Source organism: Mesoplodon bidens, assembly GCF_964165515.1.
Source record: "Mesoplodon bidens genome assembly, chromosome: 2".
NCBI lineage: Eukaryota > Metazoa > Chordata > Mammalia > Artiodactyla > Ziphiidae > Mesoplodon > Mesoplodon bidens.
The window spans coordinates 14,612,903-14,628,981 of record NC_138177.1 but is presented as its reverse complement, the minus strand read 5'-3'; the positions used below and the strand labels follow the sequence as shown (position 1 = coordinate 14,628,981).

General features: G+C 39.0%; 1 protein-coding gene across 2 annotated transcripts in view; it reads left to right on the top strand.

The window, feature by feature from the left end:
* USH2A (usherin) overlaps positions 1–16,079 on the top strand; it is a gene marked incomplete at both ends in the record, with an annotated part of 794,746 nt that overhangs the window by 510,631 nt on the left and 268,036 nt on the right. For both annotated transcript variants that reach the window (XM_081220997.1, XM_081220996.1), the window contains 3 exons: positions 3,109–3,259; positions 3,852–3,994; positions 14,263–14,891. In XM_081220997.1, coding sequence (XP_081077123.1) covers positions 3,109–3,259; positions 3,852–3,994; positions 14,263–14,891 — 923 coding nt within the window. The remainder of the gene's footprint in view (positions 1–3,108; positions 3,260–3,851; positions 3,995–14,262; positions 14,892–16,079) is intronic.

The window sequence follows — 16,079 nt, the reverse complement described above, 5'->3', positions numbered from 1 at the left end:
CTATCTATCTGTCTATCTATATACACATTACCATCCTGGGACAAAAATCTGTGACTTCACAAGGGTACACACACCAAAATTTACCAAGAAGTAAACTGTGCTCCTTGCACCATTTTAGCTAATTGCTACAAATTTAACTTCTTTAAAAACTCTACGGAGTCAGTATTATTGGACGTACACTTATAAATGAAATGACTTTACATCAGTGAGGTTAAAAACTTGCCAAAATGTAATCAGCTTTGAATTTTGTGAACTGAATTGGTGAGGATGAGATTTGAAACTTTAGCTATCTGACTCCTAAATCCAGTCTCCTTTGGAAAACTAACATTATCTAGCTCCCTAAAATGTTTAAATTTATATAAGAAGTGTAATTTTTTTCAACTTAGTAACCAAAATAAATAATTTTTTAATTGTAAATTAAAAAAAAGAGAGATTTGTATTTGTTTATTGCTTTTTTTCACAGGGAATCAGAGTAGACATTTTATTTTAGTTCAGTTGTTTCTGTCTCTTAGCTTATCTACCCTGATCAATAATTACCAAATCTGTATAATTATATGAATGTGATTGAGGAATAATTGTGATGAGTTGTAACAGGTGTTAAAACTATACTTCCAAAATTTAGAAAGAAAAGCTTTTGCTTGTTAAATAATTCCCTCTCTCTTCAACTTAGAAAGTCACTCTTACTTAGCCAGAGTGGCCTTTATTTGTTTAGTACCATGACATTTCCTTGATTAAGACCCTGCCGTGGCTCCCAACCCCGTTTAAAATGGAGTCCAAAGCCTTTACTTTGACTTTCAAGGTGTAGCCCTAAGAAGGCTCTAGAGGTATCTAGACTGAGCCTAGCTCTCCAGCTTTTCCTCTCTTCTTCTTCCTCTCCTGAGTTAGTTTCAGTCACACTGGTTTCTTTCCACTGTTCCTTACACACAGCCAGTGCTTTCCCTTCCTCGCTGCCTTTGCCCTGCCTGCTCTTTGGCTAGATTGCTGTTCCTCCAAATGGCAGGTACACATTCAGGTAGACATTCTCATGACCACCTCCTTATGTTACTGAGGTCTCTGCTCTAATGTCACCTAATGACATGTTCTTCCTATGGCTCTCCTGTCTAATCTGAATTGATGTGTAATAACTAAAATCTGCACTCCTTTTCACTTTCTCTCCACTTACCCTGCTTTAATCTTCACCTGAGCACTTAGTGCCATCTGGTAGGGTCATTGGTATCTATTTGTTCATCACACGCTCTCTCCGATAACATAAGTTCCGTAGGGTCAGGGGTCATGTCAACTGAGGGTTGACTCAGTGTTGTTAACCCTCCACACAAAGAACACTACTTTGCACAGAGTAGAGGCTCAATAAATGTTTACTGAATAAATTACTGAAGTATCGATGAATTCAGAACCCTTACAACAGACTGATGAGATGTGGAATCTAATTCTTCCATTCTCATCAATGGCCATTCACTAGCCTCATGGTTCATAAGCCAGTTCTCCCAAATTGGAGGGTATATAAAAGTCACACACTACACCGTTATGTATAAATGGAAGTTGAAAATGAATCCTGACAGTTGTTTTCATTGTTTTGATTCCTTCTCCTCCTTCAGCAATGACCTCTAGTAATCCTTGGTCAATAAGAACTTGTATTACAATAATCAAAAATTGCATTATAAGGCTTCCCTGGTGGCGCAGTGGTTGAGAGTCTGCCTGCTAAGGCAGGGGACACGGGTTCGAGCCCTGGTCTGGGAAGATCCCACATGCCACGGAGCAACTAGGCCCGTGAGCCACAACTACTGAGCCTGCGCGTCTGGAGCCTGTGCTCCGCAACAAGAGAGGCCACGACAGTGAGAGGCCCGCGCACCGCAATGAAGAGTGGCCCCTGCTTGCCACAACTAGAGAAAGCCCTTGCACAGAAACAAAGACCCAACACAGCCAAAAATAAAAATAAATTAATTAATTAAAAGAAGGCTCAACATTAAAAAAAAATTGCATTATAGTAGTACTTAAATTATGCTAAGGGAAGTTCGGATTAGTCCAGTATAATAACAATAGCTAACAATTAATAATTACCAGGACCCAATAAAAGGTGCTTTATTTACATTGTCTCTGGTCTTCACATCAATCCTAAAAAGGCAAAATACTATCCCCTTTTTAAAGACAAGAAACATAAGCTCAGAGTTTCCTGGTGATTTTCCCAAAGGCACAGAACTGTGCTTAATTTGCTTTTAAGTTTCTGACTAGCTTTGGAACACACTCTGATATGAGAGGTTCATTCAAGTTATACCTGTTGGAAAAATTTATTTAATAGCCAAAGTCTTCTTGTCCATTTTTTAAATTTAATTTCTTAATAGAATAGGCTTCACTCATTTCTTTTAGGCCTTCTACAACTATGCAGATAGATTTCCCTAACAGATTATATCAAGCAAGTATGCTGACTTCAGGAAGAATTTGCCAGAGATTCAACTAGACTAGAAAAAGTCTATGCCCCAACTTGTAACATATTTGAATAAAGGCAGCGTCACTGTGAGAAGGGGCAAACAACTGTATAAAACACATGAGGAAAGAAGCTTAGTTTTTATATTTTCATAAGTGAGAATTAAGGCTGGAATGTTCTACTTTCTTTGTAGAAAAATACAATTTTAATAAACCTTCCTCAAAAAAAAATCCAGTTGTGTTCATGGTCGTGGTGTGATTAAGGAAACAATGGGTGACATCAATGGAAGAAATAAAAGATCCAGGCTCCTTCACTGTTCAGTTGCTTGATTGTTGAACAAAGAGTTAACTTAAGAAGGTACTTTAATATTTGCTTCATTAAATCCCCTCCATGTTTTCAATTAGAGAAACAGAAGTACAGGTGGGGATGTGCTGCGTGCTCATCTGTCTTGCTGTTTGGTGTGGGGGGGGTGGCTTTTAAGATGGAAATACTCATGTAATTGTGTTGAAATAAACAATAAGGAAGTACAGTAGTTCCGGAATGAAAATGTTAAATTAAATGGACCATGTTTAACATTGTTGTTGATCCTGAGGAACAGTTTTTCCAGTATATGGAGCATTTCGATTCCATCCAGCATATGTTCTCCACAGTTTTCTCTGCTCTAATTCATCTGTGTTTTTCGACAGCTCCAGATGGCGTGCTGCCTCCGAGGCTTTCATCTGCCACTCCAACCAGTCTTCAGGTTGTCTGGTCTACACCAGCTCGGAACAACGCCCCCGGCTCTCCCAGATACCAACTCCAGATGAGGCCCAGCAACTCCACCCACTGGTTTCTAGAGTAAGCATTCTACTTCATCCATCCCTTCTAACAGTCACCTGGGTTTTACAACGTAGCCATAAATTCACTATATCTTAAATTTTTAACAATAGGTCAGTTCTTATTGGCAACAAATGAAAGCCTCCTTTCCAAAGTTCAAACAAACAAACAAAAAGCAACACCCTAGGAGATCATTATTTGCTTTGCAAATTTTTCATTTATAGAGGCTTAAAGTAAGATTCCTTCACCCTTAACTTTTCATGAGCACATGTATTGCCAAGAGCAGGCACACACATGAACCCCACAAAATCTGCTGTCTGACTATGGCTACAAAATTATAATACTTATTCTACAAATTCCATGTGGCAATCAGTCTCAATACTGGACTAGAATTCACTCCAGGCTACTACTAGAATTTACATCTCATATAAATGCAATAATACAACCCTTAGCCAAAGGACTGCTTATTTTAAAAGAGATACCACGTGATGACAGAAAATTGCAACACTGAGAGGTATGTTGACATTCCCTGAAAATTCTTTAAGATTGTACTTGTTTTTTATTCCTTTGAATGTCTAAAGCTTCTTAATTTTAGAATTTCTTTCCCATATAGGTTGTTTTCCAGTCCTTCTGCATCGTTAAGCTATGAAGTGAGAGATCTCCAACCGTACATGGAGTATGAATTTCGGTTGGTGGTCTCCAATGGATTTGGCAGTGCACATAGTTCTTGGATTCTGTTCATCACCGCAGAGGACAGTAAGTAGTCTGAAAAACACACAGCCAGATATTCTCTATATTAGGAAGTCTTAAAGTCTCCAGTTTTTCCAAAACAAAGAAGTAAGCCTCCTCTATTTTCTTGATGTTGAGGAACAGTAATCTTTTCCAGGACAAGAACAGTCAAAGTTTCCAGAAAGAAGAAAAATGGGGGCTTGGAGGGTTGGAGGGTTAGGCCTACAGACAGGAATATGTAATTCACAATAAATTATGATATGGACCCACTCAGCCCTTCAGGGTACATCTAGGTGTCCTGAAGGAGAAAGGTTATCCTTTTCTACTCTATGACCGAATATTACAAGTGTTCTCTGCAGAAGAACACAGAATATGGACTTTACTTCATGAAGTTACTTAGAGGTCATTATACTTTTTTTCTGGAAACAGATTCCATTGTACTTTTACTCATACCTGAAAGACAGCCTCCAGAATAGAGGAGTATAATCTGATAACAATCATTCTGCATGTATTACAAAGAGTACATTGGGATTGTCTTATTCAACCAGTACAGAGAATTTTCTGGCTTTCCATGGAAGAGTTTATTTGCATATATATATGTTTTTTACTCAGTTATATAGAGAAAATAAATGCATGGTAATCATATTGAGTTTTATACAAATTACTTCTTAAAAAGTATATATATGGAAGTATAATTTTTTAGAAAAGTTAGAAATTAAATCAAGCTACACAGAGTGAAGGAGGACACTATCTTTGAACAATGAGGTTTTTAGGGTTAATCTTGTCAAGTCTTTTAATCAGAGACTTCTTAGAAGATGTTGCCCTATTGGCCAGTTGCCATTCTGGCTCTATATTCAATGAGGACCCAAGTGACTTTCAAAAGGCTGGATATTAATCTCAAAAGGCACGGTATTTGAAACAATATCAATTGTATATGAAATTGATTCTTTTATGTCTACAGTGTCCTTAATTATATTATTTTAGTGAGAACAAGATATCAACTGAGATGGAATCAGGCCTATCTACCTTCCTTAATGCTTACATTAAAAAATATGAACAATAATATATAATAGTTCATCCATTTCTCCCAATTTGTAATTACTCCCAGGGAGCAAGTTTGGTACTTTACAAGGACACATCCAGTTCTTTCGTCTCAAGGGTACCATTTAGTAAATTATCAGCAGAGTGCAATAAACGACACACAAAGCCCAGAAAGTATTTATGCACCACTCAACGCACCTACACCCCTTTTAGAGGGAACGTTACATTCATTCTGGGGACTCTGGCAACATGAACACCAACTGTATACAGATGTATGAACCAGAGAGCTCCCACCCAAAATAGATTTTTAAAGAAACATTTTGTTTTAAAAACAACTGAAGATGAATTTCTAATCTCCTTAGACAGAGCATACTTGCTTGGCACTCAGTAGAGGTTAACTAAAAATAATTATTCACCCACTGCAGAGGTGATGGCTCCATAGAATGGAAGAGGAGAGAAAATGTCTCCTTTTTTTGGCACCACAATTTCTATTCCCATAGAGAGGGGGCAACACTTGGATTTCCTCCGGGGTGATCTTTATTGAATAGGGGTCAGGATCTCCTACATAAATAAATTCCCAAACATTGTAAAGTACCAATTAGTACAGCATCCTCTGTTGAGCAAATTTCTCTCCTGCCTCATCTTACCATAAAACAGGTCTTACAGACTCAATGTGGTTAGAATTTTCATGCATGGAGACACTGCTGTCTTTGTGATTTTTTAGGGCCTGGGTTCAAAGGCAATAGTGTTAGCCCTTCATCTTCCTTCATTAAGAATTAGTAACACTTGATTTTGTAGCAGGTATTAACCCAGTCTTCATTTTCACTGAAATCCTTTCACCAAGACAGATGACTTCTTCTTCCTCTGCTTCACGTGTGATGTCACACACATCAGCAAAGGGCCAAAGGCTGGCTGTTTGCCCCTCCAGGTTAAGTTACCAGTGCATGCTCGCCCCTGAGACATGATAACAGTGTCCTATATATTTTGGGTGTCAGTGGAGATGGATGCCATCTCTGATGTGCAATTGAGTTGACAAAGACTGAGTGATTGGCACTGGGCGCAAGCAGTTTTTCTGTCAAGGCTTCAAAGCCTTGCTTATAAAACCACCCATGCTGACAGCTCCGTGCCAGAATCACACTTCATACTTGATCCTAACCACCACCTCCCAAATGGCGAAGTGCAATTTCCAATGTAGAAATTCGACATATCACCTTACAGAATGAAACAGAGAAGTCACCTCATGCCCACATTTAAATTTCATGCCATTGCTAGGCACCTTTCCGCATCAGCCAAAGCCTTGAAACATTCTGGTGCAAAAAAAAAAAGGGTCACCAATAGCAATATTTTTCATATGATACTGCGAGAGCATGATTTTCATCAAGCCTGTGACCCAGCTGAGAGCAGAAAGAGAAACCTAGGCAGGAAGGTACCTAGAGCCAGAGAAACAAATGCTTGGGTACAAAGAGAGTTTCTCATAGACGGAGAAAAAGGCTGTGAGGAATTTTTTTTTTAATATTTCATTCTTCTGTAATCATTTTCCTACCATTTTTTAAAATTTATCTACTTATTTACTTACTTATTTACTTACTTACTTATTTATTTATTTATTTAAATAATAAATAAATAAATTGGGTCTTTGTTTCCGTGCGAGGGCTTTCTCTAGTTGCAGCGAGCGGGGGCCACTCTTCATCGTGGTATGCAGGCTTCTCACTGTCGCGGCCTCTCTTGTTGCGGAGCACAGGCTCCAGACGCGCAAGCTCAGTAGTTGTGGCTCACGGGCCTAGTTGCTCCACGGCATGTGGGAGCTTCCCAGACCAGGGCTCGAACCCGCATCCCCTGCATTGGCAGGCAGACTCTTAACCACTGCGCCACCAGGGAAGCCCCCTGTGAGGAATTTTAATACTTTTTTTTTTCAAATAATTTGTCACTTACATCAGTGGGCCACCAATATCCAGTTCCATGCAGTTTTAAAAATCTAGCGTGCTGATGCCAAATAATAATAATGCACATTTCCTATGAATTTTTAAAATCCAGTTCAACTTGTGTTAATAAAATATGTTTTTTCCAGCCAACTTGGTCGGTGTAGTGTTCGACTATTTGCAGCCAGATAAATACAAACACATGATTTTTTTTTTTCTTGAACAAGCTGCTGGCAGTCCAAGCACCTGGAATGTCTGTAGCCTACAAAAATGCATTAAGATTGTGATAGACTTGGGAGCATGGGATTAATAACATGAAGACAGTTACCTATCAGCTGAAATTTTTTGATATCTTTTAACCAGAAATAACCATCTCTTCTGATTTTATTGTTTGTCCCTCTCTTTTGTGTGCTTAAAATTGTTTTCCGTGCGGTATAGGCATGTGAAACTGGTAGCTGGCTGGAAGGGAAAGTCTCCTTCAACTTCAGCTTAAATGTGCATGTGCTCTTTTGCCTACTAACATCCTGCCTTATGTAAAATATGAGATAACCCACTTTTCTTGAAAAATGTAGCTTCCCTAGACTAATAAAATTCAGATTTCTCCCAAGTTTTCTTAACTAACAAGACTGAAATATGGAATATCTCTTTTTTTGAGTCATTTTAACAACAAACATATATATATACACGATTAGATCAACCTAATGAAAATGAGATTCTTTTCTAAAAATCACTTCTCTACCTTCAAAACAAAGCAAAACAGAAAATCCAGATTGCTTCTAGAGATGACCATTTAGTTGTCAAATACTTTTCAAAGATGAAAAGTTGAATCATTTCACTAAATTTGTAGTTAAAAACTCCACATTTGTATTTTTAACCATTAATCTAAGAGGCATTACTAAATAAAATTTGTGGGATTTGAACAGTTTATTCTGTAGATTTACTTAGACAATTTTTTATGTGTTCATTATTTTGCTAACAGACTGATTGTTGATGAGTTTTGACTGGAGTCTGCTCAAAGATAGAAAGATGTATCTTATTACTTACACAGTGAGATTTTCAGTACTATTACCATATTGTATTCACTCATAGTATTAGGTTTTACTGTTATTTTTTCCGTACTTAAAATTGCACTGTGAGCAAAGGATGAAGCAATGAGGGAAATTATCATAGCATCTGGGTCCTCTTTTACTTTTCTCATTAGCAGTTTTGAGCAGTTTTCCCCTTTCATTCATCTTTAAGATTCTCATAGCAGTTTACAAGGCAACAGTTGTTCTTCTGCAGTAAAAGAGGAAGATCTTGCAATGTTCATTGAAATCCGTATCAGAGCACATTTCTGCCTCGTTTGTTGTCTGACAACATTCTAGTCATCCATCAAGCCCCAGCTCATATGCCACCTCCTCTGTGAAGCCTTCCCTCCTCATATCTACCTTAGAATTTTGGTTTGTGTTTACTTGTGTACCATCAATATCTCCTTCTTTTCTTTTTTTTTTTTGCGGTACGCGGGCCTCTCACTGCTGCGGCCTCTCCCGTTGCAGAGCACAGGCTCCGGATGCGCAGGCTCCGCGGCCATGGCTCACGGGCCCAGCCGCTCCGCGGCATGCGGGGTGTTCCCAGACCGGGGCATGAACCCGCATCCCCTGCATCGGCAGGCGGACCCCCAACCACTGCGCCACCAGGGAAGCCCAATATCTCCTTCTGAATGGTAACTTCTCAGGACCTAGGGTTCCATCTTATTTATCTTTGTAGTTCCAGTGCCTGGTGGAGGGTCTCATATAGAGCAAGTACCCCAAATTGTTAATGGACTGATGAAAAAGAGTTTCATGTAAGCAAATCCATGAAAACACAACCAAGCAAACCTTAACTGGGTACCTGCCGTGTAGGTGGGACTGAAAGAGACATGAAAGTTACAAGGATGAATAGGACAGTTTTCTCTACTTGAGGCGTCCACTGTCTGGTGGCAAGAAAGACATAGAGTAAAACCATAGTTAGAGTGTTCAAAGCTGAGATCAAGCCCAGAGGAGAGCATTTCCCTCAACATGGGGCGTCAGGAAAGCCTTTCTGGATGAGAACACCAGGAGAGGAAATAGGGAATGATTTCTATGTGGAGTTCACATCAATATCAGATTTCAAATTTACTTCCTCATCATTGGTTCAGAAAAAGGCGGGAAAAGCAATTGCTGTAGGAGGCGTCCACTGACACATGAGACAGGCAGGGCGGCTTGCAGGATGTTCTGCCCGTGGTTCCAGCCTCTGAGTGTAAGCCAAGGAGGGTGAGGATGAGAGGCAGTTGTAAGAGAAGGAAATCCCAAAGGCAATCCTCATTCTTTGCCTTGGTCAGAGGCAGCCTGCTGGCTGTCCCTGTGATTCAACATTAGCTGTCTTGACTAGGATAGTGAATGTTCTCATTAGAGAGACCTCTGCTAGCCCAAAACCACGTGCTATTTCAAAATGAAGGGCGACAGGTGTATAGAAATAGAATTCCAGAAGGAAAACACGTTTTCTTCTTATTCTCACAACCTGTAATGAGTAAAACACCGAGTCCTTGTGACAGGGAGGGGAAGTAAAATTGTGGTATGAAATTTGATCGGTTGATCAAGATACTTCTAGAGCAGGATTTTCCAGTCATTCAGTAAGTATATTTGTGTCCTTAAGAGTATTTAAATTTTAGAACTAATATTGCGTGGTAGAGATCTTTTTATGAGTGTGCTTTAGAATTGAATCTCAACCTGAATCTTAAGAGTGTTCTATGTGAGAGAAAACCAGAAGCATTTGTAAATGAGGGTGACACAGATTTGTAACAGTAGATTTTATTTTATTGAATGAAGAAATGTGAACTGTAAGTTTCAGTAGTGCTGCACGATGATTTTGCTTTTCTATTCCAAATACATGTCCTAATTGCTTTAAATACTAACTTCTGAATGCTTATCCTTTCAAGCAGTGGTGCAGGTCTCTATTTTACCCACAATGGAAGATCCATGATGCAAAGTAAATAATGTAAACTGCTGATTTTGAGAGCGAAGTGGCCCTGTATGTATGTCCCGACATACTTTGTTTCCTGTTGCATAGATTCCACCCCTCAAATCCTTGCATTCCCAGAATTTATAAAAACAAATATTTATTATCTTTACATTTTTATTTTTATATCCTAAGATCAGAAGCTGAAAGTGACCAATAGAAAATCCTTTGAAAGGATGGATTGATTAATGAAAACTATCCAGCTGGCCTCAATTTCCCTCTTGAGCTCTTGAATCTCTTTTGGGAACAGAAAGCCCATTGCTCTTCCAAATTTGGAACGCCTAGTTCTTTTAGGACTTTTTTCTGCCATCATGAATTCTCACATCAACACATTTCATCTTCTGTTCCAAACTTTCAAGGAAGAATCCATAGCCATTCACCATACAACAAGTCCCAATCTTGGGAGTCAGAACACTCTTCCTAGCCTTCCTCTGCTGTCCTGGTCTCAGGAGAAAGAGAGAAAATAGTTCCCCAGTATCGGTTCACCTACTTGCAGACTATACATCATATCCTTTCAATTTCAACAACCTTCTAGTCTTCAGATGTTTCTTTTATTAAGCAATGATGCCTATGTTACACAGGTCTTTTCCTATTTCATCAGTTGTCAAGAAGCTGAATGTTCATATATGTGCCAGACTGCAGTGTACATTCTTAATATTTGTTTTGGGTTACAACTATTGTACCCTCTTCATCATCACGAGATTAATTATTCTTTATCATTATTTTATTTGTCCTATTGCTTAAGTCTTTTATTATGAGCTGTCAAAAAATCTTTGGGGGAGGTAGTTGGGGTATAAATAATAAATTGATAAAAAAACTCATGGTTAAAGATGGGATAGACTCTATCACTCCACTCTTCTGCTAACATTTCAGTAGTGAATATCAAGAGGATACAGGAACAATTAGCATAGGGTATATACTATGTATAATTATATATCCATATATTTGCCACCTTGATTTTTAATTCATTGGCAGGTTTACAGGATATCCATTTATGGAGTTAATATTGCTGAAAAAGAGCTTTTGAACAGAGTGAGTTTTTAATTAGAATGGCAAAAAGTTGCTTCAAGGTGGTAATAACATACCAGGAAAACTGAGCAATCTTCGGTAACTCTAGTAGCAAACAAGCTGTAGAAGACCCAAGAAAACCACTGAAAAAAGTTATATACACACTACAGATGTGAGTCATTCAAACCGTTTATTCACACACACACACACACACACACACACACACACACACGTGTGCCAACACACCCATCCTTCCCAATATACACCCCTGAGTATAAAAATAAATAAGCAGACCCCTCCGTGAACAATCTCATTACTCTCTTTTAAGCTGGGGCTGAATTTTTGAAGCTGATGAGCGAAATCGTTTCCCATAAAAGATAATTTCATTTGCCAAAATAAAACGACTTTCTGTTATTAATGCTGTAATGAAACAGTTTGAAATATGAATCAGTGATCTGAACAGAAAGGAATGTTCCCCGTTCCCCGCTCCAGGAGGGGAGTTCTCTAAACAATTACACCCACGGAGAGGGCTGTTCGGTTGTATTTTCATCACCAGCCAGCTGAGCTGTGTGGCTGTCATAGTTGCCGGTCTCCCCTCCAGTGACAGCCGCATTGACAACATGTTATACTCCACATTGATTTTACAGTTAAGGAGCTGATTGTGATATATAAGGATTTTAAGAATTCAGCTGAGAGGCTGACTTTTGCCTTTTATCATTCCATTAAAATTTTATAACCATCTTTTTCATGTCATTTCATCCATGAATTCTTACTTTAGAAGTGATAGCTACTGCTGTGAGCATAACTTTTCTCATGTTCAGAGCTTTTTATTGTATTAGCAAACTACCCCAATTATAGTTATTACTCATGTTTTACATAATTGTGGTGACCCTTTCAGCCATGCAGTAGCATGCCGGTTGATTTGTATATGGAATTAGACGATTCGGCTTATCATTTTAAAGCACTAAATTGAAAGCGTGCCAAGAGTCAGGTTTTAACACTTCCTTAGCCAAAGCAGCTAATTAAGCTGCATTTGGCATCCTCTCCTGAGTCGCGTGCTTTAAGGACCCTTCCTGCAGCAAGTGCTGGGGGCCTACTCAGCTAGAGCCGGAAGCTAATAAAATGTATTCTGGCTTTTAAGCGGGGGGGAAAAGATCATGCAATTGAAATTAAACATCTCTTCTTTCCCAAGATAAGAGATCATCTTTAAGGAAAGGCTGTGTTCTGTGGAGGCTTGAAGTGCCAGTTCATTATCCTGGATGTTTCCCGATAAGACTATTATCGTAGGCAAGAGAAATAAAAGGCTTATCCCCATCAAAACAGAGAACAAACTGCATCATTGTTGTTACTTTTCCCTGAAGAAGCTCACAGTTTGAGACAATGCACAGATGAGGAATAATTATGGAAGACCCGAGTGAAAACCCTAATAGAATAATACTCTCATTTGTAAGCATATATTATTCTTTTTTCAGCAGGGAAGGGTGAGTTAGGGTTAGACTTGAAAGGCTTGATTCTCCACCATTGATTTTATGGACCCCAATCTCAGAGGATTTCGTTTTACAAGACAACATTGATATCTTACAAGACTTGCGCTTGCTTTTCTTCAGGAAAGAGCCAAATCTAGATGACAAGTATAAATGAGAAAGGATCCGCATCCCTATTTTGATATAATAATTGCTACCGCTACTGTGTACCAGAGAGCAAAAGTAAGAAATGTCACAGTGGTTTGACGAAAGCTTTAAAATGAAAGCTAACAACAGACTAAAATGAAAAATGTGATCCATATCGAGATCACTGTACTTTTAAGTATTTTTCTCTTCAAATAGAATGCATTACCAAATTGTCAAAAATGGCTTGATTTCAGGGTTCATGTACTGTAACAGCTTTCCTCTCAAAAAGTAATTATGATTCTACCATCAGTCCAGTTGGTGACAAATACGTGGATCGTGTCGTGGAAAATATGCTCCTATCATCAGCTATTATTGTAGTCCCTGGCTCTGCGAAGCAGTGGTTGCGTTTAAAATTTAAACCTTGGGTATAACACTGAATCACACACACACACATAATCAACGCTGTTTTAAACAATTACTAAATCCAAGTATATCTTTTTAAAAGATTTTTCCATAAAATCTAATGTTCACAGAAAAATCGCATAAACGTCCAAATTGCTGTGGGCAGAAAAGGGGGGTATAGGATTTTTCTTGACCTGTTGTAGCAATTTATAGATTTCAGGCCGTGGTTTATAAGAATGCTAAATGTTCTGGAATTACAGCTGTTACTGATCAGTGACTGAGCCAGATTTGTGTTATTGCACCATGTTCTTGCTTGTACCCAGAGAGCAGTAAAGCCTCAATATAATAAAAAGCACCTGCATTTTAAATGAAATTTCAATTGAAAAACTTAACAGCCCTTCAAATTGCAGAATTTAACGCAGCCCAGTAAAGCTTAAATAACACTTTGCCTCCGCAGGCTGAGGGACTTGAATTCAAGGTGACTTGAGTGTGTCGCATGGTGAAATTATTTACAATTAAGGAATTTCTCTGGAGGGCTGCAGGATATTTGCTGTTCCACAACACCTAGGCGGGCATATGGCGGGCCTTTTTCAGTATTCATGGAGCCTCCTGAACCTTTATGATAATTGAATCAGTTAGAGTGCTGAGTGGAGCAAGCATTAAACCTGTTAACCTAAAGGTCAGATCTGTGCATTGTTTATTTATCAGTAGGTGAAAGAGCTAAATCGGCAGCTTCTGTCACAGTCACAGTAAAAAAAAATCACCTATAATATTAACAAGGAGTAGATAAATTACAAAACATGGATTAGAATGATAAACAGACCCGGGGATAATATGGAATATATAATGAGAGATGCTAAAGGATTTTACTGGGCTGTAAAATATGCAGGTTTGCTTAGACGGTGTTATTGATTATAATGAGTTACTGGGGTTCTAGAAAAATGGGGCGGAAGCTACAACTTTGGTTACAACCGCCCTCTTGTACCTTCCTCTCCTAAGGTCTTTATTTCAGGTCCTTGTGGTAGTTTGAATCCTTAGCTTTAAAAAAAGAAATGATTTTAATAAAGCTATCTTAGAGACAAAAATGACAATTGAATTTGAAAATGTTCAACAAGTACATACTTCTTACACATTTAAGAGTAAATGTGTAAGAGACACTTAGCCACTTACTTATTGGCCTTTACCAAGTGTCCAATTTCATACTCTGGTAGGAGAGTTATCACTCATTTTAGTTTTGTTTTGAGGAAATGTGGGGAGTTTCTAAGAGGTATCCTGTCTTACTTTTTTTTCTACTTTGTAGAACCTGGACCTATAGACCCTCCGATTCTTCGGGATGTGAAGTCAAGAATGATGTTGGTTACCTGGCAGCATCCTTTAAAGTGCAATGGGATCATTACCCATTATAACATTTACCAACATGGCCGTCTCTGCTTAAAAACTTCCGGAAATGTCACTAATGGCACAGTGGCCCATTTGCGCCCATATACAGCCTACACATTTCAAGTAGAAGCTTGTACTTCAAAAGGGTGTTCCCTGTCACCAGAGTCCCAGACTGTATGGACACTCCCAGATGCACCAGAAGGTATCCCGAGACCAGAGTTGTTCTCCGATACCCCAACGTCCGTGATTATATCTTGGCAACCCCCCACCCATCCCAACGGCTTGGTGGAGAACTTCACAATCGAGAGAAGAGTCGAAGGGAAGGAAGAAGCAACTGCCCTGGTGACTTTCCCGAGAGGTCATCCCATGAGGTTTATTGACAAGACTTCTGCTCTTAGCCCATGGACAAAATATGAGTATCGGGTCCTGATGAGCACTCTTGGAGGAGGTACAAACAGCAGCGCTTGGGCAGAAGTGACCACGAGACCCTCACGACCTGCTGGGGTGCAGCCCCCCGTGGTGGATGTGCTAGGACCCGACGCAGCCAAGGTAAGATATGGCGTGTCTGTCTCCACTGCAGACATAGGAATTTACCCTGGATTGACTCTGTGTTGAAAAGAGCCATCTACTGACAAAACGCACACGTGTTGTTTTAGGCATTCACTGGAGAAACTGGGTTTTTGGCCTTTGGCCCAAACTATCTTGAATTTGATGTCAGTTTTTCATTTCTCCCTGTAACCCCTTAATTATATTGTTGAGATGCTTCCATTTGCCTCACACACCTGAAATCCTTTGAATGCCACCGTGGGATGCTTAGCTTAACCACCACGTCAGATCTAAATAGATCAGAAAATGAGAGGAGGTGGGGAAATACGGGGGAAGGGATTAGTGTATTAACAAAAGTTCCAATTACCGATATTCTGATTTTTTTTTAATGATCAAAGGATCAAGATGATGGGGAAAGAAATAAAAATAGCCGATTACGGGGCTATCTAAGAACTGTTCAATTATTCACTTCGCTCTACTGGGAATGAACCCGAGAGCACAGGATAACTACCATTGTTTTGGCTTGCATACAAACTTCATTCAAGGGAAATTAGTGTAACCAAACAGGAGGGAGTTTTGTAGCTTAGAAGCCTCTTTTGTGTAAATACACACATGCTTCCATGGATTCAGTCTTGTACTACTGCCAAAAGCATTGGTGCAGCAGCTTGCTCACCAGAGCACAAAACAAAGGACATTTGCATAACAGCAAAGTTCATCTGCTGAAATTATTACTTGAATCTCTGTTGTGTGTTCTCTCGCTCCCACCAAAAGCAAACACTGGGTGATGCTAAATAGTGTAAATTCTTGAAGAAATATAGTTGAACCTGCAAACTAAAATCGATTTTTATAAGTCTGTCTTAGTTTCAGCATGAGATTGGTCAAAGTAACACGCCTTCTTGATAGAAATACCACAAATGTATAGAATTCTGTTGATAAAACACTAAAAGGAAATTAATTGGAAGGACACGATGTACGATGTTTAGTATATGAATTGGGCAATCTTAAGAATTGTTCTTCATTCAAAGGAAAAGCAAAACAAACCAAAGGAAAACCCCAAACAAACCTAGAGTTATTCATCATTCCGGAAATGACTTTTCTTTTCAATTCTAAGGGAATTTTGCAAAACTTCAGTAGCAGTACCAATCAATATGATGTGACATAGACTTCTGGGTAAGATGGCGGAAGAGTAAG